Consider the following 27,472-nt stretch of genomic DNA (forward strand, 5'->3'; position numbering starts at 1 on the left):
TATCCAAGAAGATGGCTTTAGAAGGAATTGAAATTTGGAAATTATGGAGAGCTTAGAACCACTCAACTTCCATCAGCATGAGATAAATAAACATGTTTATGCCTAGTGGCAAACACAAGAAAATTCGTAAAATGACAATAAAGTTCTCAAACGAATACACTTCTACTGCACTTTCCACCTTCTTCAGAGTAAGAATTCAGCAGGCCTTCAGGTACACCCAAATAACACCACATACTTTTGCAACAGCTATTGCCACACTCACTTAAAGCAAGCACCAACAATACATACGCTGTAGGAACATTCCATTGCATTAACAACGAGGAAATGAGGCAAGTGACATTTACCTTTCATCAACAAAAAAAGATACTGGTTGCGTAGGGGCCACGAAGATATAGCAACGTAGCACGTTAAGTTTTATGAGAAGTAGAGCCAGGCAGTTTCTGTTCAAAAACACTATTATGGTGGCAACACTTACCTTTTCACTCTTTAAAATGCAATTGTGAGAGGAGCTCAGCAAATAGGAACGCCCTGCAATTCCCCAAGTGAGTCATGACTTGCATTACTAGTCATCTCTTCTATAATTTGTTATTGTTCATATGGAATAATAATTGATATCTGTTGAAATGAAAATCACTTATGTAGGCTAGATACTGTGATGAAAGTTTTTCCATCTGTGTAGCTGTTCTCATTGCTGTTATAGATTATCTGGCCTCTAAGCTTCAAGATGCAGTCATGTCTGTCTTCAGCTTACTTGCAGAAAAGTGACAGTAACCAAAATAGAGGGATTTCAAGCTGCAAATACCCAGAGACAAAGGCGCATCATGAGGAGATCCACACCAAGAAAAGCTATGTGAACAAAGCAATTGAACTCAAATGACATTTACAGCAGGAGTGATTCTGAGTCTGAGTAAATGTCAAAAGCTATTACTTCTGCAGCTATGAGAGTACAACCAAACTTAAGCACCAGTGACACAGCAGCAATGTTACACCAACAGCAGTCTGAATTTATGAAGCACTTCTATATAAAGGATCCCAAAATGCTTCATGAAAGGATGCAACAAAGATGAGATGATAAATTAAATGGGCAATTACGAGAGATAACCATTAGTTTCTTTGGTGAAATAGGCTTGAGGAAGTTTTGGAAAGATAATAGCAAAGTAAAGAAATGGAAATGTTGAGGGAAGGGTTTCAGGAGTGCATAGTTGAGATGACTAAAAGACTATCGTCAAGTATAAAGAGGCAAGCAACACTTAAGATTAATTATATTATTAATCAACCGCTATGCCTGATATTGCTTGGGTTATTTGCTTCAATCGTGATGTTTACATTTATTTCCATGCATTTGGGTTTTACAACTCTCCTTCTAAATGAAGTAAATTCTAACTTAATTGTATAATTATTCCATTGGGAAATTAAAATTGTGTAGTTTAATTGCTGTTGTTGTTTCGTATGGCAGGTGTTTTTACTTTTCACACTTCTAATTGGTTTTTGTCAAGCCACTCCTCCAGCTTGTAGCCGCACCAAAGGACCGTGGCAAAGCCATCTCATATCTTGGTGAGAGGGCATGTTTAGACCAGGTGGAGGACATCGTGGGTTGGGGCACCATAGGAGCAAGCATATATTGAAAGGTTAGCTTGATTCATGATGAAGTGTGGCCAGGGAGGGGCACATACAAGTCTGTCCATTCAGGAGCCAGGGTTGGATCAATCTTCATCCGGCATCTCATCCACAGCCATTCCAACATGGACGGCCCTGAGTTGGCATCGCCTGATGGAGTCCTTGTAGCACGCAAGCCTCCACACGACATCAACATGTTGGTCCAAGTCATGGAGAATGTAGTTTAATTAAAGTTACTAATAAAAACATAAACACTGAAAATAAATAATTACACAAAAATTACTTTTAATATAATTCTCTTCAGATAGATATGTACACATGCACAATGTGGGAGCTTACTTGATTTCAATATTGAAGCGCTTCTGAAAGCCTCATATTTATTTATTTTTTGAACCAGTATATACAGATTAATTTTGTCATATAGCCGACATATAGCCGATTATGGGAAAACCATTATGTGCTGAGATTAAGGGTAATGATTCAAGCAAACAGGAAAGTGAGGTTGTTTGAATTGAAAAGGTCGATCAGATGGGATAATTGTATCCAAGAGAGGAAGACATTTTCCTCAGCAGTATCATCAGTCACTGTTGTAGCATCAATTACATTAGACAGATAGATACTTTATTTAGTTGGGGGACTGAGTCCAAAAGCCGCAAGGTAATGTTGCAGCTCTATAAAACTCTAGGTAGACCACTCTTGGAATAGTATGTTCAGTTCTGATTGCTTCATTATAAGAAGGATGTAGAAGCTTTAGAGGGCATGCAGAGGAGATATAGCAGGATCCTGCCTGAATAAGAGAGCATGTATAATGTGAATAGATTGAGCAAGCTCGGGGTTTTCTCTTTGGAGTAAATGAGGATGAGAAGTGACCTTGACAGAGGTGTACAAGGTGAAAAGGGTCATAGGTAGAGTGGACAGCCTGAGACTTTTTCACAGGGCAGAATGGCCAATAGAATTTAAGGCGTTTGGAGGAAAGTACAGGGCAGATGTTAGAAGTAAGTTATTTTTCATGGAGTAATAGGGACGTGGAACACACTGACATGGGTGGTGGTAGAGGCAGATACAGTAGGGATGTTAAGGAGACTCTGAGATAAGCACATGTATGAAAGAAAAATTGAAGAAGAAAATGAAGGGCAATGTGGAAGGGAAGGCTTAGATTGATCTTAGAGAACGTTAAAGGATTGGAATAACATCGTGGACCAAAGGGCCTGTACTGTGCTGTGCTGTAATGTTATATTTTCTATGTGGCAGCAATTTTTGAACTGATAATCTTGCACTGTTGCATAGTGTTGGGGGATCCAAATGGCACCCCAGGCAGTGACAGCTTACAACTTCTCAGCAGGAAAATGTACAGCTATGTCATTGACTGTCCTACTACCAATACTTTTATAATGTACAGAATGCTTGGAAGCTTCGAAAGAATGCTTTTCTTCCTGCTCTGCACTGTGTAGTTTTTTTTGGTCCAAAATTTGCTCTTTCACACAATCATTGGTAATTTAAATATTGTCGAGTGACATTTGGGAAAACAACTTAATCAGATCATGAAGTCATATCACAATTTAGCCCAGTTTTTTAATTGAAGTAAGTCCTGTTGAAAATTTGTCTCTAATTTTCACATTTCCTAATTTGAGTAAATTGGAAGCAAGCTCTCTGCCACATGAATCATCTGTCAAGTGAGCTTGCACATTTGTGTACAAGTGTACACAAATTTGTGTAACATTTTCCTGAGCATGTAATTCTTCAGTATGGGCTTTCAATCCATCTGCTTTTAAAGTCAAAGTAAAATTTATTATCAGAGTAAGTATATGTCACAGGATTCTTTTCCTGTGGGCATAATCAACAAATCTATAGAATAGCAACTGGTAAACAGGATCACTGAAAGAACAGGAGCATAGAAAACAACAAAATGTGGAAATGCAAATATAACTAAATAACAAGAGTATGAAATAACAAGATAAAGAGTAGGTAAAATGAGAGCATTGGTTGTGGGAACCTCTCAATAGATGAGTGTAGTTATCCCCTTCTGTTCAAGAGCCTGATGGTTGAGTAGTAGTAACCGTTCTTTAACCTGGCGGTGTGGGTACCTTCTACCTGATGGCAGCAGCGAGAAAAGAGCATGGCCTGGGTAGTGAGGACCTTTGATGATGGATGCAGCTTTCCTATGACCGTGTTTCATGCAGATGTGGTTAATGGTTGGGAGGGCTTTACCCATAATATACTGGGCCAAATCCACTACCTTTTGTAGGATTTGCTGCTCAAAGGCATCGGTGCTGCCTTGATACAGCCAGTCACCACACTTTCTGCCACACATCTACAGAAGTCTGACAAGCTTCTCGATGACATGCTGAACCTCCGCAGATTCCTGAGGAAGCAGAGGTGCTGTCATGCTTTCTTCGCGATAACATTTATATGATGGGTCCAGGACAGGTACTCTGAGATAGTGACACCCAGGAACTTAAAGATGCTAACCCTCTCCACCTCTGATACTCTGATGAGGACTGGCTCATGGACCTCTGGTTCCACTCTCTTGAAGTTCACAACCAGTTCCTTGGTCTTGCCGACATTGAGTAAGGGGTGGTTGTTATCAAACCATTGAGCCAAATTTTCAGTCTCCTTCCTGCTCCAGCCCCTTTGATACAGCACTCAACAGTGGTGTCATCCGCATACTTGTACTGTATACAGTATGTTTAGTACTTCATTGAATTGCTGAATTTAAAAAAATCCAGCTAGTACTGACAAAACACCTCCCTTCTTTGATTATTTGTGCCTAGGATCTTGCAATGGACCTAATGCAATTCACTGACCAATGTTTGATTCTGGAATCTCCATATTTGTCAGATTTAAAGAGAATTTAATTGCAGGTTTCCTCGTGCCTCGTGATGCCGAGGCCAAAGCAATCATGTTTTGTTTCCAAGCACCAGCAAAAAATAGATTAATAAAGAGGCTTTTCCCCACTTTAACAGAAGCATCCTAAAGCAACCGATTCCTTTCTCAATACAACCAGCCTCTGTAATAATATGGAAGGCTTTTTTTGTTATCTCACTGAACTTGTTTCTTTCTCTTGAATACGTTCATCCGTCTGGTTTAAATCATCGCTTGGTGCACAGTTTTCAGTTTCTCTTTGTGTTTAAGGTACCAAAAGTACTTAGGTCATATGCACCAAAATATGTAACCCCTCAAAACGAAAAATAACTCAGTGGGGAAGATTAACGTTAGATCACCTTTGGAAGACCTGGGGTTTTTAGAAGTACAAAAAATGTCCGGTGCGCATTCTTGACCTGCGGGCTAATTTCCCGATTTCTAGCTTGTTTCGTTACTGAGCTATGCACGAGACACATCCATTCTATTTGTTTATATAACTTTATGTTAATTAGTAATTAAACATGTTGGAGGAAAAGTACTTTATTTATGGAGCAGGGTGGAAATTGGGTGATCAGGAAGCCAGAGAAAAACAGCTGATGTACCAAGGACAAATGGCCGTGAACAAATATCCGTAGCAGATGCCGGACGAATTGAAATTTGCGCAAGCGAAGAACGGGACATGGGGGGAGCATTGAAGTGATCCGAGTCTTAGACTTGTCAAAAGTTCTGTGTCACAAAGTCTGAGGGCGTAAACGCGATAAATACCGGTTTAATCAACCAATGGATAGCTTGTCATAAACCAGGAACCCCCCCCCCCCGATATTGCATTGAAGTTTCCGCTTAAACTGTAATCCAGTTCGAATAAGTGTGCCTCATTGCAGAAAAGTCGAATAAACAGCTGCACACAACTAGAAATGCATGACTGGATTATATTTGTTTACTTTCTAAATTTGGTTTGCTTTCTGTCATTGTAGAATTGTGCCGAAAGTAAAGAGTCGTTGTCAAATGCCAAACAAATTTATAATATATTTGTCTCTTTATACAGCCGCCGCAGAGTCCTAGAAGGTACCTGTGGCTTTCACTTTGAAGGCGGTTATAACATTCATTGGCTTTTCCTTATCGTGAATATCGGTTAATAGTCACCGCTAATCGGCGTGGACTCGGTAGCACAGTAGGGCAAACCTTCTTTGTAGAGAAATTGAAGGGGAGTTTTGAAAATGTTAAAATATTTGGATTTTTAGGGCGTATGACCAAAATCAAAACACTTAATGTGTAAATGATGTCAGTAAAAGAGTCAACACCTGCTGTAAAGTGGCAACCCGATAACAGAATGGCTTTGTTCCCATGCTGCTTAACAATATAATGTCTTCCGCAATTATTTTGATGCGTATCTAAATTAAAAGTAATCATGTGCAACGTGAGTTTTATTTAATATTGTCGGCTGAAGCAAATTCTTGCGATGGTTAAGCGAATTATTTTAAAAAATGCTTACGATTAGGGGAACCCCAGATTGTCAAAACTCTAAATTTATAAACGATTGGGATAAGTGGCATACTTGTGTAAAAATTAAAAGAAAACTTTGAAACATTTGATTTTAACTGAAACAAATAAGTTATTAGTCAGAGGGATTTAACGGGGCAGCGATGCTGGACTGTTTTTGTTCGATTTGCGTTGTTAATTAAGTTGCGGAAGTCTGGATAAGTGACAATCGGGAAACGTTTCGGGTTCACTTTATATCGAAAGGCACCAAAGAACATCTTTTTCTGTCCCCTAAAGCAATTATAACTCTTCTGGAAGTTATGGTGTTTAAAGTGTTTATCCTTTGTCTGCTCGCTTTTGATTGATTGCAGAGCATGCAGTACTGAGAGGGTTAATCTGGTGCTTTCTTTCCGAACGTTCTTCATTCGCTTGGCGACCGCTGACCTGTGCCTAGCAACGGTCGGTCTAGGCAAACCCCGATTGGTCAGTCAGCGCTGTGGGTGACGTCACCGCCCTGGGGCCGGAGTGACGGGGGGGGGGGGGGGGAAGCGGAGAGAAGCAGCGCGAGAATGGAGGAGCTGAGCGCTGTGGGAGAGCAAGTTTTCGCAGCGGAATGCATTCTAAGAAAAAGACTGAGAAAGGTTGGGGAGAAAAGGAGTTCGGAAAACAAGCTCTTGATTTTGTACGGGGTTTCATTCGGGGCTTCGGGTGAAAATTGATTTGTTGTTGTTTATTTCACAGGGGAAGCTGGAGTACTTGGTGAAGTGGAGAGGATGGTCTTCCAAGTGAGTGGCATCAGGTTTAACAATACAACAGAAGCAGCGTGCTCCCAACTCCAGCATCGGGCTGGGCTCGGGGCTTCCTCCTTTGTTTCCTCTTTTTCTCTCTGTTTCCCTACATCTTATTTCTTCTCATCACTTCTGCTGACTAAAAAAACATGTAGCATTCTAGTGTGCCTGCACTTTGTTTCGCAAGCTCCTACGCATTATCTCCGTAACGGTTGCTTTTCTAGCCTTTGATCTTTAATTGTTAATTTGGATTACCTTTTAATGTAACTAGAATCTTTCAAATGACTACTTCCTCTAATAGTTTCACACGCATTCTATATTTTTCTTGGACGTTTGTAACTTTATTTTGTAACTTTATGATTCTGTGACTTCCCAATTATGACTTTCACTTTTAATCGGGTGATATAACTGTAGAGATTCTTTTTATATTATTCGTTGCTTTGTTGACCACTTCAACACTGTTTGCTTTACTTGGTTCATGCAGTATTTCGCATCTTTCCAAAGATAATTTGATGTCTGTAAAATTAAGAAAGTAGTGAAACTGAAGTACAAAATCTGGGCATGATGGGTATCCTATACAAACATTCTGCTCTGAATAGGGTATGGTTGTTTTTATTTTCTTTGCCGGCGTAGTATATCAAATTATTCACGCCGTTGTTTGTTTTGTATCATATCCACCTTCAAATTGTTCAATGCATTATTTATAGGAATTACTTCAAACTTTTACTTAAACTTTCATATTACATTCTAATAATAGACTCATTGGGTGATGTAATTGAATTGACTTCAAAAAAAAACAAACATTGATGTAGTTTGATACTAACGAGCCTCTTAACGCTACCTGGTGGTTTTAAAATAATGAACTGTTTGTTCCCTGTTTCATATTTGACTTCCTTTACATCTGACTCCGACAAAAATAAGACAAACTGGACCACACAGTGCCTAGTAAACAGATCAGTTCCTCGTAAACAACAGGTTACAACATTGCCTTTACTCGGCTTCTGTGGAGTTACTGGATTTGTAAAAAAAAATACAGTGCATTTGACTGAAGGTCTTGAAAACTAATAAAGTTAGTTCACTAAAATCTTTGGCTTAATGTGGGGTGTGAAGCAGTGATCTGAAGTAAAGTCAAAATAAATACAAGTGGAGGTGGAAGGGTTAGAATTGATGCAGAATCTCATAATTTGCCACACTCTGAGCTGCATGTCATCTAACTGAAGCAGAACAATAATGGCTTAGTTTGTGCACTAATGTAAACCATTCCTTTCATATCCCGTTCTAAGATGCAACAGACATGGAATTCTGGCAGAAACACTCCACTTGCAATCTAACCTGGAGCTACTTCCTACCAGCCATTTAACAACCTGCAAGTAACATTATATTCCATCTCCAATTCCTTAAGAGTTTCTTTCCTCTCTTCCTCTACATAATCCTTTGTGGTCTACTGCATGCTCAAATGAACAGCTTCAAATCTAAATCATTAACACAGTTTCTGTTAAGATAGATTTTTGTTTGTTTAAAGAATAAGAGATCATTTATGGGTGAAAAGTGACAAAATCATAATCTCTCCAAACTACTCACTATGGGGTAGTTCTTTATATCAAAAATGACTTTTAGTATTTAAAAGCTGCAGAGCTAAAATAGGCATTTTAAGCTTGTTGACTAATGATCTCTTTAGGATTTTAATGTCTTTGGTGTTAAACAAAAAACAGCATTCTTTTTTTAAAAAAAACTTGTAAGAGCATATTTCTGATTACATTGAAGGACTTGGGACAAACAATCAGCCCAATATTTATCTACAGTCTTTTTGTGACTATGACAAAGAATCACCATCCACGTGTCACTTTAAATATACATCAAGAGAATGAATTAACTCCTTAAAATCTTGATGCATAAATGGACATTAATAAGTTGAAGGTGCAATTTGCATTTTAAGGACATTATATTTAGTTTTTACTTCAAAACTCCTATGATTTGTTAAATTGTTGCAAGAGCTTCACACATTATGCTTATGCATGAAGTCACTATTGTGTTTAATCCTGTTTGACAGTTGTGGGGAAGATAAAGACCTTGGGACTTAAATGTCAAAATTCCACCCCCACCCCATTCCCCCCCCTCCCCCGATCAGTTCCTAGTAAATCAAAAGAGGCATTGTACTCACAAGAAAATCAGCATCACCCTTGTCACATTTACTGTCTCCTAAACATTTTTCTTTACACTGTCCTAGGGAAGCATTAAGGTATTCACAGAAAAATTAGTGTTAAATCTTAAAGCAAAATTACAGGGTATTAATCTATTGGATAGAAATAATCGGCCTATTGGTCTGGGTAAGAAGTACCAATTCAATGCATTACTGACACGTATATTGTGGGAAGACAACACTTGCAAAGACAGTTTTGTTACTGGCAATAAAAGACAACTGGGTTGTTGCCCATCATTTGTTTTGCCTTTGCTGTGCAATGTGAGTGTGTCTTGCATGGAATTACAATTATTGTGACTGTTGTGAAGATGTGGAATTTACATATTCTACGGCACTTTCTTATGTTGGCTGAATAGTGCTGGGCCTTCTGCTTTGGGTCAATCTGCAGCCCAGCACACCCATACTTACCTGGCCTGATGTGGAGGACTTATCTGCCGGATATCCTTGTCTTTGTGTCTAGCAGCATTACAGTATCTAAATAGTTACTAAGCCACAGATGTTGTAGTATAAAGGCTCTATTCCCCAAGTACCTCGACATTAGATGCAGCTTTATATACTACCAATGATTTTAACAACTGGTATGTCTGAAAAATGCATTTAGAAAAATCATTGAAATAAATTAACTTATAAAAAGTTTTAATAGTTTAAAAAACTTAAAGGCACGGTTATTTAAAAATATTTAAAGGACAAACAATTATTGGGGGATGGGGTGGGGGGGGGGGGGGGACTTGACTTTGTGTTCCAAATGTGAAGGCCCTGATCTTCCGGAACCACAGTTGGTTCAGAACATGACAGTGCTGGCTTTCAGCAGAGCCAGAGTGGCAGTTTTTCCAGTGTAAATCTGGGGAATCTCTGCAAAACTGAACCCCATCACTAGACTCTATGTGAAATCTAGTGACCAAAGCAGTGATACATTTGACCCCCTTTGTACCTATTGGAGATTTCCTTGCCTACAATCTGTCCACGAGATTCCAGGGACTGACTAGGTTTGAGTAGCTCGAACCATCATTTGGCTCGCTGATCTTGAGTTGACTCTGTAAAGGCTTTTTAATATTCTGGTCTTTTTTTCCATTACGTACTATGATGTCTGGGAATCTGCACCTCCTTTCCGCACTAAGCAGGATGTCATATTGATTCATAGTCTCAGCTCATGTTGTTTTCAGCACAGAATGTAAACTGCAAGTAAAATCCAGCAGAAGACATCTCTCAGCCCCAGTGCTTCAACCATTTTCTGTACCCTTACATTGCTGTCTTTTCCGTGGTTGTGCCTCCACAGTTAAATTTTGTTCGTTCTCTTCCACTGCCATCAAATACACATAGTATTCTATGAACTTCAGTGGATAATAATTACTGGGAATACTACTTCCACAGATTCTTTACAAACTTGTGATACATGCCTTTATTTTTAAACCAGTCAATGGCAGGAATATACTCAGTGGCCATTTTATTAGATACACCTGCTCGTTAATACAAATATCTAATCAACCAATCATGTGGCAGCAAATCCATGCATAAAATCATGCAGACATGGTCATGAGGTTTAGTTGTTGTTCAGACCAAACCTTAGAAAGGGGAAGAAATATGATCTAAGTGATCATGGAATGATTGTTGGTGCCAGATGGGATGGTTTGAGTATCTTAGAAACTGCTCAGCTCCTGTGATTTTTCACACAACAATCTCTAGAATTTACAGTGAATTGTGCAAAAAAAAAACTAAATCCAGTGAACAGCAAATGGCCTGTTAATGAAAAAGGACAGAGGAAGTGGTCAGACTGGTTCAAGCTGACAGGAAGGTGGCAATAACTCAAATAACCACACATTACAACTGTGGTGTGCGGAAGAGCATCTCTGAATGCATAACATGTCGAACCTTGAAGTGGGTGGGCTACAGCAGCAGAAGAAGACCACAAACATAAAGTCAGTAGCCACTTTATTAGGCCCAGGAGAGATCTAATAGAGTGGCCTCCAAGTGTAAATACTGTGACTGGTATTGAGGCCCATGTTCCCAGTATCAGTGTATATGGAAGTTCAACTTAAATACATCACTCAAAATTGCCACAATCTATGTGAATGGAAAAATAACAAAGCAACAATTTGTATCTACCTTTTTTTTGATTCAAGTGCGGTACTGATTTTACAGAGGACTCAGTTTCTAGATAATGCATTAAACCAAGCTAGTTTCTGCCTGTAGAAACGAACATAAAGGATCTTGTGATGTTGCTTGATAAAGAGCAGTAGAATTCTCCCACTGTTCTGCCTTGGATTTAGCCAGTTCTGTCACATTTATTCCTCAAACAATCTTCAAAACTGTATGAATTTTCATTTCTCATTTCGCATTGACGATAACTTCTGTAAACAAACTAGAGTTGCACTTATCAGCTGTGAACTAATTCACAGTTGAAGTAACTCATTAGCTATGAAGTGCTTTAGGACATCCTGAGTATGTACAAGTTGAGCACGGCATTGATAATGATAACCTTCCTAGCAGCACAACAAATGCATTTTTATGTTGGAAAATTTTCCTCAAGTTCTGATATTGCCTGTGTCATTGGAGGAAAATTGATTTATCCTCTTCAAACAATGGGAGTGCAGAGATCTGGGAAAGTAAACCATACACTGTGCAAAATATTTTTATAAATATTGCAAATACAGGAATCAAAATAGTGACAGTTTGAATGCATCTATATTTTAAAGTTATTCTGGTTTCCATTCATAATGATTCTGCATTTTATTTTGCTTTCTTATGTCTTTTCACTACTTCCCCTTTTAGTTCTTTTCTAGCTTCCTTATTTTCCATCCTATTGTCTGGCGTTCCTGTTTCTGCATCTGAACGCTATAATTTCCTAATAGCCAACCTTCATTTCAACTTGAATCAGCAGTTTGTTTTTTCTCTTACCCAGACTGGTGCAATGCTGAAGGTTACTTTGTTGCATTCTCCTGAAGCCTTCTCCTTCACCCTTCATTCCATTCCAGACAAAAAGGAAAGAAAATAAATACTTTCTGCACACTAAACAGTCACCTCATCAGGCTGGTCAGGCTTACCGCATCTCAAATAGTTGCTGGTACAGCTCTGCAGGAAGAGCCTGAGGCTTCAGTTGGGCAATTTAATGGATGCAGTACAATGACACAGGGTCCTAGTGCCTGCAGAGTATTTGAATGACTGGCATCAGAGAGATGTTACGTTCATTATTTTTCTCTGAAAACATTGTCCAGCCTCTGTTTTCTAGGTAAACTTGTATTTCTGATGAACATTGTTAAATTAAGAGTTTTTATTACAGCAGGAAGTAAGGATGTCTCGGTTGTTATTGTGGTATGTTTATTTTTCCGTGACCCCCTTTCTGTAATTTTTCTTAGCTTCAGTTTTCTGTGACTTTTCTGTTTCTGTTAAAATCTGTTTCTAAAAAAATACAGTTCAATATCTGAAATAGAAAATAATTTGTGATAATATATAACAACTTTGGAAAAAATGTTTAAATCTACTTTATTTTTAAGTGCCCTTTGGAATATTTTTGACTTAGAATGAAAATTGTAGTATTAAATTTTCATTATTTCTGCAACATCATATTAATTCTTTCAACTCTCAATACGATCCATTGGAAAGATTAAATAAGCAACGCACACACACAAATTGCAGGAGGAATCCAGCAGGTCAGTCAGCATCTATGGAAAAGAGTACAGTCAACATTTCAGGCCAAGACCTTTCATCTGAACCCTTTATAATAGCACTACCTACACGCATCTAATGCTGAAACCCTTATTGGTGCTGTTTCTTCTGCCTGGCCACGCAGTAATTGAAATGCTCCCGCGCAGCTGGATTTTTCATTTATATAATGTTAATATAAAGTGCCCTGCAGTTTTCAGGCCATGGAAAAATTTCCTGCTCAGAGCAATGGCGGGTCCTTCAGTTGTTTTTTTTTTAATTAGAGGGAATGTTGCATGTTGGTATTTTTGCTACCTCCAGATTCAACTGTTTCAATACCTTGCTGATCTTAATTTTGATACCAAAACTCTGGTGCACATATTGCACCCCATATTACCTAACTAGCCTATTGCCTGTCTTTGTGGAACTATGACTCCCAGTAAACCAATTCATCAAATTTAACAGTGTTATCCTCTGTGCCCTTACCTTTCTCCTCTCTATAATCTGTTAGAATGCTTCCTTCACCTGTTCTGAAACTTTTTCTATAATATCCCTGGAAACTTTATGCCCAGTCCCTGGACATTTCTCCCTAAATCTTTTGGGTATACCAGCAAAATTCTTTTACAATCCAAAATCCAACTTCTTGAAAGCTTCGAGTCAAGCTGTTTGTTCTTCGCTTAATGCCAGAATCCCGCCCCCCCCCCCCCCCCGGAAATTCAAATGTAAGAGAGATGGTGCTTTACTTGGATTTCATTGCATTCATATTTTGGTGGCAGTATCCAACAAGTGAAATTACCTGTGATAAATGCAGTAAATATGGTTCTTCGTCATACACAATGTTTCCCCTGAATGGGTGTCCGGAGTCAAGGTCGCATTATCAAGATAATGGGTGAACTGTTATTGACAGATGAAATTCTCTTGCACAGTGAGATTGGGAATCTTGTAATGCTCTGCTGAAGAGGCCTGTGGAGGGTATTCAAAATAATGATTGATTTTTAATGAAGAAATTTGGGGCTTGTGCAAGAAATTGTACCTGACTTCAATGATCAGTCATAATCGTATTGAGTGGTTGAATAGGCATAGAGACTAAACAGCCTATATTACATTGCATAAAAAGTAAACTTTTACTGATTTTCTATAATGTCTTTCACATTCACAGCTGTTGGGTTTGAGGTTAATGCACTGGTTTAAGTTTCAGTTGACTGAGTTCTACAATCAGAGGACCATGTAACTCTGGATATAACTCTAGTAATGGGTCTGGACTACAAAAAGTGCCAGTTCAGTAGCAAAATAGATGACAGTTTTTAAACTGATAATCCAGTATAAAAACAGGGATCTAGCAGCTATCTGAAGTAGTAGCACAGTGCTGGTATGAGCCCCTAACACATTTATTGATTTATGGTTTTGGTCCACTTTAGTCTCCGAGGTCAAAAGTGCATTTGATAATTTTGTCAATGGCAAATCCCATTAGCTGGGGTTGGCAGTTCCTTTTAGAGCTGCCAGCTTGCAGCTATTGAAACTTCGAGACTTAACTTTCACATATGTACTGCTGAATATTGAAGCCCAAGACTTGCTCAGTGACATATGGCTCTGCACCTGTCACTATGTGCCTTCCCTGGAGTCAGCCCTGGCATAGAATCTGACATCTTGGTAATCTCATTGGGGATTATAGGGTTGCAGACGAGGAGGCAAAGAGGGGCGATAAGCTTATTTAAAAAAAAATATTGTTTTACCTTTGTTTACTGTTTGGTTTTTAAATTAATGAAACATGAAGGCTCATGTTGCTCAACTTTTTTTCGTGTTTCTTAATATTGGAAACATAAAATCTTTTGGCTTCTATTAAGTGCACTCGGAGGTTGTGGGGACAAGTTTTGGGGCATGGCGGAAGATGGCAGGCAAGTAGGTTCTCTCTGCTGCACCCATCAGAACCACTTCATGCAATCCAAGAATGGTAAGTACCCATGTGACTGGTCCTGTGTCTGTTATGGGGAATTTGGACAGTGGACTGGCCTCGCGTGATGTATAGTGGGTAACCTCAGATAAAGAAGAACGGTTTATTCAGTCATTATCATGGCAGAAATTGTCATTAAGGCAGTGAATGTACATGTAAGTATTAAGTTCAGTATCTTAACGGAACAATATAAAAGCTTTATTTTGCTTTTTCTTATTAATGAGATGCTGTGTTTTTGCTTTTCTGATAGACACAATAGCTGGGAGCCAGAAGAAAATATTCTTGATCCACGACTCCTGCTAGCTTTTCAAAGGAGGTAAAGATGTTTGAATACACTATTGTCTCTTTCTCCGTAACCTACTTAATCACTTTAAGGATGATGATACCTTCTGCCAATCCCAATGTCCACTCACACACGCTATGAAGTAGAGGAACTCAGTTGTCCCCCCAAACACCTATAGTTCAGTTTAGCTTATTGATCAATGCCACAGCTGAGTTTAGGAACTTGTTTGCACATTTTTTCATGCATGAGCAGCACACTTCAGTTATGGAATAATAGCATGAATATTTGGTTCCACTGGGACTAACAATGGAACAATTTTTGTTTATTACAGCCAACAAGAAAAAGAACTGCAAAATCGTAAACGAGGCAAGAGGCCTAGAGGCAGGCCCCGCAAACATGTGGTAGGGTCGGTTCTAGTTTTGTGTTGATTTCAGTAGGACTGGTGATTAAATTAGCTTAAGATGTTATTGTTGTAAGGAATGGTTGTAAACCCCCCCCCACTGCCTGAAGGTATTTCTGACTACACTGAAACCCTATGCTCCTGAACTTTGGACTCTATGTTGGGCTACCATAAGTGAGTGTACCCAGACACATTTGGGAACTTTATCTTGGACACAGTAGTCTTAATAATCCAAGGCATGTGATGGATATTCACTTTTCAGGGCCCAAGAGGCTTATTGCTAACCTCAGCTTTGTAGTTCAGCAGCATGACCTTTCCAAAGAGTTGGAGTTGTTTGTGACAAAGTTAACAGGTTGATGTTCCTAAACAGTGAGGTCTTGTAGGTCTGTGTGATTAATCAACATAAGAAATTGGGGTTATGTTAACTAGGCTGCGTTAAAGCAGACAACTTTGTGACTGAGATCAATGAAGCTTGCAGACCACCCTAATTTTGTCACTTAGCAGATCAAATATGATCGTATACTTGATCAATCAGTAGTTAAAATCAGTAGAATTATTTGTATAAATTAAAATGAGTATTGTAGCGATGTACTACATACAGAGCTAGAGACGACACGCAGTCGGTAAGTCGTTTTGAGACTAGTTTATTCAAACTTCGCGGCGCTGGCATTTAATCCCTAGCACCCGCCCTCTCTGGGCAGAAATGACATCAGAGGTGCATTACCAAAGTCTCCCCCCGTGCACTGGCTATTTGTGAGCCGGTTCACCTGCGCAGAAACTGGGTCGGCACATAACCCCCCCCCCCCCCCCCCAGAATCGGCGATACACCCCCCAATGTCCACAGTCTGGATCAGCCTCTGCGCCGCGGTGCCTGAACCTTGACCGGCTGCGCCAAGTCCACATGGGCTGGTTTGAGTGGGTCCACCGTGAAAACCTCCTCTTTCCCCCCAATGTCCAGAACGCACGTGGACCCGTTGTTGTTGATCACCTTGAACAGCCCCTCATACGGCCGCTGTAGCGGTACCCGGTGTCCGCTCCTTCATACAAACACAAACTTACAGTTCTGCAGGTCTTTGGGTACATGGGTCACGGTCTGTCCATGCTGTGAAGTCGGTACGGGGGCCAGGTTGCCGAGCCTTTCGCGTAGTCTGTCCAGGACTGCTGCGGGTTCTTCCTCTGCCCCCTTGGGGCTGGTATGAACTCTCCCGGGACGGCCAGGGGTGCGCCATACACCAACTTAGCCGACGAGGCGTGCAGATTCTTTTTGGGCCCTGTGCGAATTCCAAGCAGGACCCAGGGAAGCTCGTCCACCCAGTTAGGTCCTCTCAGGCGGGCCATGAGAGCCGACTTCAAGTGACGATGGAAGCGTTCCACTAGTCCGTTTGACTGTGGGTGGTAGGCAGTAGTGTGGTGTAGCTGCGTTCCCAACAGGCTGGCCACAGCTGACCACAGGCTGGAGGTGAACTGGGCACCTCTGTCAGAGGTAATGTGGGCCGGTACCCCGAAGCGTGTTACCTAGGTTGCAATCAGTGCTCGGGCGCAGGAATCGGCAGATGTGTCGGTGAGTGGGACCGCCTCTGGCCACCTCGTGAACCGGTCTACCATAGTTAGGAGGTACCGCGCTCCTCGGGACACTGGTAGGGGGCCCACGATATCCACATGAATGTGATCGAACCTCCGGTGGGTGGGTTCGAACTGCTACGGCGGGGCTTTAGTGTGCCGCTGTACCTTGGCTGTTTGGCACTGCGCGCATGTTCTGGCCCATTCACTGACCTGCTTGTGAAGTCCGTGCCATGCGAACTTGCTGGAGACCAGCCGGACGGTTGTCCTGATAGATGGGTGCGCCAAACCGTGTATGGAGTCGAAAACTCGCTGCCTCCAGGCTGCCGGGACGATGGGGCAAGGTTGGCCGGTAGCCACATCGTACAGGAGGGTCCTCTCACCTGAGCCTACGAGAAAGTCCTGCAGCTGCAAACCTGAGACTGCGGTCTTGTAGCTGGGCATCTCGTCATCTGCCTGCTGCGCCTCCACCAGTGCTGTATAGTGCACCCCCAGGGACAGGGCCTGGACAGGTGGTCTGGAGAGTGCGTCCGCCACGACGTTGTCCTTTCCCGAGACATGCTGGATGTCCGTCATGTACTCGGAGATGTAGGACAGATGTCGCTGCTGGCGAGCCGACCAGGGATCGGACACCTTCGTGAACGCAGTCAACGGTTTGTGGTCCGTGAACGCGCCTTCGAAGAAGTACCTGAAATGCCAGATTGCCAGATATAGTGCCAACAGCTCCCGGTCGAAAGCGCTGTACTTGAGTTTGGGTGGTCATAGGTGCTTGCTGAAGAACGCCAGGGGTTGCCAGCGCCCCTCGATGAGTTGTTCCAGCACCCCACCGACTGCTGTGTCGGACGCGTCCACCGTGAGGGTGGTCAGAACGTCCGTTCTGGGGTGCATCAGCATCGCGGCATCTGCCAAGGCTTCCTTGGCTTTAACGAAAGTGGCCGCAGCCTCCTCATCCTAAGTAATGTCCTTGCCTTTACCTGACATCAGGGTGTACAAAGGGCGCATGATATGGGCTGCTGAGGGGAAGAAACGGTGGTAGAAGTTCACCATACCAACGAACTCCTGCAGGCCTTTGACTGTGTTGGGCCGGGCAAAGTGGCGGATTGCGTCTACCTTGGCGGGCAGAGGTGTTGCCCCATCTTTGGTAATCCTGTGGCCCAGGAAGTCGATGGTATTGAGACTGAACTGGCATTTGGCCGGGTTGATCGAGAGGCCGAAATCGCTCAGGTGGGAGTAGAACTGGTGGAGGTGGGACAGATGCTCCTGACGACTACTGCTGGCTATAAGGATGTCATCCAAATAGATGAACGCGAAGTCCAGGTTGCGTCCCACTGCATCCATTAGCCGCCGGAACGTCTGTGCGGCATTCTTCAGGCCGAACAGCATTCGGAGGAACTCGAACAGGCCGCAAGGGGTGATAAGTGCTGCTTTGGGGATGTCTTCAGGGTGCACCGGGATTTGATGGTATCTGTGGACGAGGTCTACTTTGGAAAATATTCTTGCCCCGTGCAGGTTTGCCGCAAAGTCCTGTATGTGCGGCACAGGGTAGCGGTCTGGAGTGGTAGCCTCGTTCAGTCTGCGGTAGTCGCCGCATGGTCTCCAACCCCCAGCTGCTTTAGGCACCATGTGCAGGGGGGAGGCCCATGGGCTGTCGGACCTCCGTACAATCCCCAATTCCTCCATCCTCTTGAACTCCTCCTTCGCCAGGGGGAGCCTTCGTGCGCGGGCGTGGAGGGGTGGTCCCTTGGTCCGGATGTGGTGCTGAACCCCGTGTCTGGGCATGGCTGCCGTGAACTGCAGTGCCAGAATCGATGGAAAGTCCGCCAGGATTCTGGTGAATTCGTTGTCCGACAGCGTGATGGAGTCCAATTGTGGGACCAGCAACTTGGCTTCACCCAGGGAGAACGTCTGGAAAGTCTCGGCATGTACCAGTCTTTTCCCTTGCAAGTCGACCAGCAGGCTGTGAGCTCGCAAGAAGTCCGCCCCCAGGAGTGGTTGGGCCACGGCGGCCAGTGTGAAGTCCTATGCGAACTGGCTGGCACCGAACTGCAGCTGCACTGTGCGGGTGCCGTAGGTCTGTATCGTGCTGCCATTTGCGGCCCTCAGGGTGGGTCCTGGCTTCCTGTTGTGGGTGTCGTACCCCGTCAGGGGCAAGACGCTGATTTCCGCTCCGGTGTCGACCAAGAAGCGGCGTCCCGACTGTTTGTCCCAGACGTACAGGAGGCTGTCCTGGTGGCCAGCCGCCATAGTCATTAGTGGCAGCTGGGCCTGGCCCTTACAGGGCGGGCGACAACGGCGGGCTTCTGTGCCCCACTGCTGGTGGTAGAAACACCACTGTTCACTGTCCTCCTCTCTCCTGCCTCTGTGTTGTGTGCACCCCACTGCCGGGCCTGGTCTGGTCTGCTGTTGGGCGTGTGGCCTGGTAATCTGACTGACAGACTCCACGCTCTCCCTCTTGGCTTTCCACAGCACGTCTGCCCGGGCCGCCACCTTCCGGGGGTCGCTGAAGTCTGCGTCGGCCAGCAGCAGATGTATGTCCTCGGGCAGTTGCTCTAGGAACGCTTGCTCAAACATGAGGCAGGGCATGTGTCTGTCAGCCAGGGCCAGCATCTCGTTCTTCAATGCTGACGGCAGTCTGTTTCCCAAACCGTCCAGGTGAAGCAGGCGGGCACCCCGTTCACGCCGTGAGAGGCCAAAGGTCCCAATGAGCAGCGCTTTGAATGCTTCATATTTGCGTTCTTCCGGGGGCGACTGTATGAAATCCGCAACCTGGGCAGCCGTCTCCTGGTCAAGGGCGCTCACCATGTGGTAGTAACGCGTGGAATCAGAAGATATCTGCCGAATCTGGAACTGGGCTTCTGCTTGGCTAAACCACACAAGTGGTCGCAGCGTCCAGAAAGTTGGCAGTTTTAGTGAAACTGCGTGAACAGATGAAGAGTCGGTCATCTTTGGTCCAAATCCTGTTTGGACCGTCGGGGTCACCAATGTAGCGATGTACTACATACAGAGCTAGAGACGATACGCAGTCGGTAAGTCATTTCGAGACTAGTTTATTCAAACTTTGCGGCACTAGCATTTAATCCCTAGCGCCTGCCCTCTCCGGGCGGAAATGATGTCAGAGGTGCGTTACCAAAGTCTCCCCCCGCGCGCTGGCTATTTGTGAGCCGGTTCGCCTGCGCAGAAAGTGGGTCGCCACAGTATGATTAAAATAAACAGTTTTTAAACTACCTTGTTAGTGGGAAGTAACTCTTCCTTGGTAGAGAAGGAGGGGGGAACCACGCAACTCAAATAGTGGGTATTGACAACTAGACCTCAGCAGAGAGACTAGACAAGGAAATAAGCTAGTCTTTGAAGAGTAGGTGGATATAGTATAACCTTATAGTAAGGGTACTCATAGGTACCTATATTGGATAGAGCTGAAATTCTCTCTTAGAGTTGGGGCTTTGCAGACATGAACCCAATACCATCACAGGCAGTGATCCATAGATTGGCTTTCTTTTCGGGCTGTGCACCAGGAAAGGGTGCATGTTGTGTCCTTTAAGTCTATGACTGGTGGTCACTATATAGAATGGAAACATCATTGCCATCTGGGGCAGTTTTTATTTCAATTCTGTGGAATTAGTACAAAGAAGCTGTTGAGCAATTTAAAAAAACTTCCTTTAATCTAAATTTAATTTGATGGATTAGGGTGTTTTCTGTTAGGCATGTAAATGATAAATATTTAATAGCAACCAATAGCAATTTTAGATCTGTCTTGGTTTGTAAAGAGCTTTCTAATAAATATTTAATGACGATTTTCCCACGGTCAAACTTTTAAATGATAACTGAATCTCCCTCCTGTTGGTTACATTTTAATTAATTTAGAAATGAGCCACACCCAGCTCATGGAATCATTTTAAAGGAATAATGATGCTCACTTATTTCAAATGCAAAATTGATCTCTCAATTGTTTCCTGAGATGAGGGGCTTGCGTTCAGAAGAGAAATTGAGGTCCATATTCAAAGTCTTTTAGAAAATTGAGAGGTGTTCTTGGTAAGCCATCCAAGATTCTGAGAAGGGACTAACTGGGAGATGTTGAGATGTTGTTCCCTCAAGCTTGGAAATGCAGAATGAGAAGGTGAAGTCTTTGGATTGGGGGAAGGCATTTAGGACTGTGATCGAGAGAAGTTCTTTATGTAATGGGCTGTAAATCTGCCACTGAGAGCCATGAGTACTCGGCCATTGGATATAGTCCAGGCTCAGATCAATGTATTTTTGGATATCAAAATCATTGATGGCCTTAATTTCCAAAAACCTAATTACTCTGCCTTAACAATAGGAAGGAAAGTGGTTTGAGGCAAGAGATCAGCTGCAACATGTTGGAGGAACTCAGCAGGCCAGGCAGCGGCTATGGAAAAGTCTACAGTCACCATGTTAGGGCCAAGGCTGTTTGTCAGGACTAGGAAAAAAAATGAGGAGTCAGAGTAAGAAGGTAGGGGGAGGAAAAGAAGAAGCACAAGGTGAAACCGGGAGGAAAGGATGAAGTAAAGAGCTGGGAAGTTGATTGGTGAAAGAGATACAGGGCTAAAGAAGGAGGAATCTAGAAGAAGGAGGCTATCTACTTCCAAATTTTCTCCTTAACAGTTACATAAAACATTTTTGACCAGATATTCCTTCACAGCTGAGCAAAGTAAGGTCGGAGAACAGTCATAACAATGCCTCTTGCGAGTGCTGTACACATACATTTTTTTGTCATTTCCTCCAAATTGAAAGGATATATATACATGGCAAATGGATTTTGACACAGAAAAATGTGAAGTTCTGCACTGGGAAGAACAATGAACAGTGGCAAAAACAGTTAAATCATTCTGGTGTAGAGAGATGGGGATTCTGTTTTGAAAAGTCTTTGAAGCCAGCAGGACAATTTTAATATCCATTCTAAAACAAGCATACATTTTTTTAATGAAATGAAGATGTATAGCAGACTCAGGTTAAAAAATGTCTTTCAGAAACAGTTTTTACTTTATGCCGTAGTTGGTTTATGGTGTTGCATATGCTACCCTGAAAGGGTGGTGGAATCAAAGTGAGTAAAATACTCAGTAATGCATGAAAGCAGTGAAAGAAATCAGATCTTTAAGAGACGACACAAACATATGGACTTCTGTGTTCTATCATCAACTGCATTGGGTTAGAAATTTTTTTAAATTTTTGTTTTAATTTTTATTACTGTCTTGAAGGTCAGAGTAGAAACAAGAAGCCACATTTTGGCCAATCATTGAGCATTTGTGGATGTAGTTCAGTTTGTAGGTTTGTAAATGTGGTGTTAATGCAGGAACTCTGAATTTTCTATTGTTATTGGGAATACTGAGCTGCAGGAGTTTCCCAACAAACTTTGGATTATACTGATATTTTTAATGAGTAATTGCATTATTCAACATGTTAGTATATATCGGAATAAAAAACATTATTTTGTCGGTAACACTGCCTAAATCAATTGATTGTTTTTAACAGCACTTTCATTTGTGTATGTATGTGTAGCAATTTCTGATTTAATTAAGCCCAGAAATTCCTGCCTGAGACATTGTTGAAAGACATTGCATTGAATTACGTTGAAGGCATCATGGTAGAGTAGCAGCACGACACTTACAGCTCAGGATGTCAGAGTTCAGAGTTCATTTCTGGTGCTGTCTGTAAGGAGTTTGTATGTTCTCCTGGTGACTGTATGGGTTTCCTCCAGGTACTCCAGAAAATTGTAAATTGTCCTGTGATTCCGCTGGTGTTACATAGGTGGGGCGCTGGGCGGCGTGGGTCATTGGGCTGGAAGGGCCCGTTCCACACCATATCTCTAAATAAAATAAATAGAATTGTCAGTATAAATTCATGGGCCCCTTATAACAACTTGACTACTGCCACATCCACTTAATTGCAGCTTTTGGCCAAGTAGAGTTGAAAACTAACTTTTGTTGAAACATTCCAATAGATTTTCAGCTTTCTTTTTTTTGGAGCTGATCACAGTTCAATTCCTGTGGCTGTCTTTAAGAAGTTTGTACATTCTCCCTGTGACTGCATGCGTTTCCTCCGGGTGCTCCTGTTTCCCCCCATTGTCCAAAGTCATTTTGTAGGATTAGTGAGTCAGGGGCTTGCTATGCTGGTGCTGGAAGTGTCGTGGTTTCTCGTGCCCCACAAACAACCAGGAGACGCAGAAGATTCTTCAAGAAGTATTAAACTTTAATTTGCAAATCAAAGCTGAGACAGTCATTGAGCTAGTCGGTGATTGCCCACCGATCCTTGTACATAGCATTTTTTATAGCAATCTCCTGGTTTAGTTGCATTAGCATATCCAATTGGTCTACAGTTGCGTATCACAAGTACATCCGCCACCATTGACTTAATCATGTTCTAATCTACATCTCTTAGCTAGCCTCTAATTAACACACCATTATCTTCTACATTCTTAAGATTTCATTCTCCTACTAAATTGGATACATGCATAGCAAATAGCAAGCTTAAAGCTGACTACATAGTTTTGGTTACACAGCAAACAATGCAATGTTTATACTTCAATAGAAGCAAGGCGACATTTGCAGGCTGCTGCAGCAGAATCTTTGTGTTGGTCATTGACTCAAAATCACACATCTCATTGTATGTTTCAATGTCCATGTGACAAATAAAGCTAATCTTTAATCTTTATCCCAACTTTAATTTTTTGATGGTACTTTTTCTCTATCTCTTGTTCCCTCTTAAACCTGTTCCTTCTTTCCTTTTAGCAATGTCATGGACCCTAATTCAATATTCTAGCTTCCAGTGCCTCACTTAGACTCTGCTCAATTCTTGAATAATTCTTCAGTTTAGGGGGTTTAACTTGAGGATTGCTTCATCATTAAAGTAAGTCAAGCTATCCTGTAGAGGGCACTGTCCCATTTCTACACCCAATTGACCTGGGGTGGAAAAAACAAACTTAGTCATGCAATTCTAACAAATAGACATTTTAGCATATTGTTTTTACTAATGGTATATAAAGTATTACCTGAACTAAGCACTCAGAATACTGTTGAACGGGAGAGTTACAAGTCCACAATGGAGTCCATCAGTTTTCTTCCACTGTGCTAAATTAAACAATGGGGGCAACCTTTTTTTCATTTCATCAAGAAAACTTACTACCAAGCTTATTCAGTATATATCAAGTATCATCGAAGAGGTGCAACAGTTGTGAAGGTATAAACTCTATCAAGCTCACTTGAAACATCGCAGACCAAGTTGATGTGCTACAAAAGACTCTGTTTGCATACCAACCCAACCTTTTCTTTTGGTAATCACAAGCAGTAATTCAAAGAAGTAAAAACCACTAATGATATTGTTCCATAATATTAAAAGATGGGGTCATTATCAGCACTGTCTGCCAGTAAATTGGAGCTGGGGTCATTGCTGTCCATTACACTCTAAAAATAATCTCTTTTACAGGCAAAGTCAATTCAGTAAACAGTTTATTTAAATGTCAAAAGGAAAGAAATCACAGTGATTTTCCCAGTAAAAACAAATACTCTTAAATGCATTTTAATACATAAAAATTTGGGGCATAAAATCCTCCTTAGTTACACAAGTCAGGTGCAGCATTTCACCTTCCGCCCTTTATAGTAAGACATTGTTCTTCCTCCTCAAATGAAATTGCTTCAACTTTTATGTTCAGAATGTTTATTGAAATAGTTGATTTAAAATTGGACATTGTAAGTTGTTATTACATCAGTTGATGCAAATTAGTGTGGAAGTCAGATGTTACTGCAGCATTTGTGATAGACTGGTAGACATGGTTCAAAGGCTAAGTTCATGTTTCTCAGGAGCTTGAATTGCTGGATGTGACTCTAAATCATTCTGTTAAAATGTCACCTTGCTGACATATCTGATAGGAGATCTCCAGTTATATGGTATATCTGCCTTCAAATCTGCTTCATAGTACAAGATGTATGTGCTTTCAAGGACCTTCTCGCAGTTGCCTCCATTTGTTAAAATTTTTCAAGGGAAAGATATCTTCATTTTCTACGTTTGAGTTAAATTATTAAAATGGTATTATTAATAGTTAAAGCTATTAATATGGTAAAATTATAGGTAAAATTATTAACAGGTAAATCCCATCTGCAATAAGGTAACAAAGAAAATCACAAAGCAAGTATGAGAAAAAGGCAAGTGATTAATGTTAATTATTGTAGCTTTGGCAGATGGATTATAAATGCCATTCTCAACTTAACTGAACTTTCTTTTCCTGGTGTGAAAATTACAAACTACCCTGTTGATGTTTGGCAAATACCTAAGTAGTGTAGACCACCCCACAAAATTTTAAACTTTGAAAAGCGGAGACTACAAAGAAAATGTTAATTATTTGGCTTCAGGAATGTGACAGCAGGAATTTTAAACCTAGCCCTTTCCACTATTATTACAGAACTTGATTTAACACAGTTGGTACCTCACAGGAGTCGGTTACAGCTAGTGCACAATCCAGACAATCAATCTCAATAGCTGTTTAACTTTACAAGAAAATTAAATCATCTGTGAATGCACCTACATGTTAAAACTCACCTCTTCACTGATTGAAGAATGACTTAATTAATGCAAATAAAATGATATGTATTTACTTGATTTGGGTGCTTCTGCACTATTATACTAACAGTCAAAAAATAATAATTAGGCAATTCGGCCCATTAAGTCTGCTCCACCATTCCATCATGGCTGATTTATTATCCCTCTTAACCCCATTCTCCTGCATTCTCTCCGTAACCTTTGATGCCTTGACTAATTAAGAACGTATCAAACGTTTTAAATATACTAAGTAACTTGGCCGTTTGTGGCAATGAATTCCACAGATTCACTTCCCTCTGGCCAAAGAAATTCCTTCTCATCTTTGTTCTAAATGGACATCCCTCTATTCTGAGGCTGTGCCCCTGTCTAGGCCTTTCAATATTCACTAAGTTTCAATTAGATGCCCCCTCCCCGTTGTAAATTCCTGGAATCATTCTCGTGGACTTCCTCTGGTCCCTCTCCGATGCCAGCACTTCTTAGATAAGGGACCCAAAACTGCTCACAATACTCCAAATGCCTTCTGACCAATACCTTAGCTTTACATCCTTGCTCTTATATTTCAGTCTTCTTTTTTGCCTGCCTTCCCATCGACTTGAGCTGCAAGTTAACCTTTCGAGCATCTTGCACAAGGACTCCCAAGTCACTTTGCAACCCTGACTTTTAAGTTTTCTTCCTGTTTAGAAAATATTCTATGCCTTTATCCTTCTACCAAATTGTATGACCACATACTTTCCTACACTATATTTGATCTGCCACTTCTTTGCCCGTTCTCCCAATCTGTCCAAGTCTTTCTATAGACTCTTAGCTTCCTTAACACTACCTATCCCTCCACCTACCTTTGTATCATCTGCGAAACTGGCCACAAATTTGATTCTGAAATTCAAATCATTGACATATAATGTGAAAAGAAGTGGTCTCAATCCCTGTGGAACACCACTAGTCACTGGCAGCCAACAAAAATACTGCCCCCCTTATTCCCACTTTTTGTTTCCTGCCAGTCAGCCAATCTTCTATTCACGTTAGTATCTTTCCTGTAATACCATGAGCTCTTGTTAAGCAGCTTCTTGTGTGATACTTTGTCAAAGACCTTCTGAAAATCCAAGTAAACAACATCCACTGACTGTCCTTTGTCTATCCTGCCTGTTAGTTCCTCAAAAAATTCCAACAAATTTGTTAGGCAAGATTTCCCCTTAAGGAAACCATGCTGACTTTGGCCTATTTTACTATGTGCCTCCAATTACACTGAAACGTCATCCTTAATAATGGACTTCAACATTGTTTCAAACACTGCCGTCAGGCTAAATCACCTATAGTTTCCTTCCTTCTGCTTCCCTCTCTTCTGAAAGAGTGGAGTGACATTTGCAATTTTCCAGTCCTCTGGAACCATTCCCAAATCTAGTGATTCATGAAAGATCATTACGAATGCCTTCACAATCTCTCAGCCACCTCTTTCAGGTCTCTGGGGTGTAGGCCATCTGGTCCAGGTGAGTTGTCAGCTTTCCAGGGCTGCTCTCCTTTGTAATGACAACTACACTCACTCCTGGTACCCTAACACCCTTGAATTTCTGGTATACTCCTAATGGTGTCCACAGTGAATACTGATGCAAAATGCTTATTAAATTCGTCTGCCATTTTTTCTTGACTAGCATTACTACCTCTCCAGCATCATATTTCAATGGTCCAATATCCACTCTCACCTCTCTTTTACTCTTTATGTATCTGAAAAAACTTTTGGTATCCACTTTTATATTATTGGCCAGCTTACCTTCGTATTTCATTTTTTCTCCTTTTAAGTTTTTTAGTTGCCTTGTGTTGATTTTTTTAAAAAAAACTTTCTAATCTAGCAGCCCACTAATTTTTACTCTATTACATGGCCCTCTTGTTTGCTTTTATGCTGTCTTTGACTTCAATTGTCAGCGTAGTTGCTTCATCCTCCTTTTAGAATACTACTTCATCTTTGGGATATATCTACCCTGCACCTTCTAATTGCCTCCAAAAATTCCGGCCATTGCAGTTCTTCTGTTATCCTTAATAGTGTCCTCTTCCAATCAACTTTAGTCAGCTCCTCTCTAATGCCTCTGTAATTCCCTTTACTCCACTATAATACTAATACATTTAACTACCTTCTCCCTCTTAAACTGCAGGG

The 27,472-nt window shown here is 41.5% G+C and overlaps 2 protein-coding genes across 3 annotated transcripts in view; one reads left to right on the top strand and one right to left on the bottom strand.

Moving 5' to 3' along the window:
• The window catches only part of LOC140714690 (cAMP-dependent protein kinase type I-alpha regulatory subunit), a 71,033-nt gene extending 59,040 nt beyond the window's left edge, over window positions 1-11,993 (bottom strand). Inside the window, exon 1 of the mRNA XM_073026149.1 lies at window positions 11,842-11,993. The gene's annotated coding sequence lies outside the window, so the exon portion shown is untranslated. The remainder of the gene's footprint in view (window positions 1-11,841) is intronic.
• cbx2 (chromobox homolog 2 (Drosophila Pc class)) overlaps window positions 5,822-27,472 on the top strand; it is a 29,916-nt gene continuing 8,265 nt past the window's right edge. Inside the window, exons 1-4 of one of the 2 annotated variants that reach the window (XM_073026147.1) lie at window positions 5,822-5,896; window positions 6,700-6,743; window positions 14,787-14,852; window positions 15,151-15,220. In XM_073026147.1, coding sequence (XP_072882248.1) covers window positions 5,888-5,896; window positions 6,700-6,743; window positions 14,787-14,852; window positions 15,151-15,220 — 189 coding nt within the window. In that variant the 5' untranslated portion in view covers window positions 5,822-5,887. Of the gene's footprint in view, window positions 5,897-6,500; window positions 6,600-6,699; window positions 6,744-14,786; window positions 14,853-15,150; window positions 15,221-27,472 lie in introns of those variants that run through there. The other variant, XM_073026146.1, reaches the window with a different exon arrangement.

The sequence above is a fragment of the Hemitrygon akajei genome, chromosome 22 (assembly GCF_048418815.1).
Source record: "Hemitrygon akajei chromosome 22, sHemAka1.3, whole genome shotgun sequence".
NCBI classification, from domain to species: Eukaryota; Metazoa; Chordata; class Chondrichthyes; order Myliobatiformes; family Dasyatidae; genus Hemitrygon; species Hemitrygon akajei.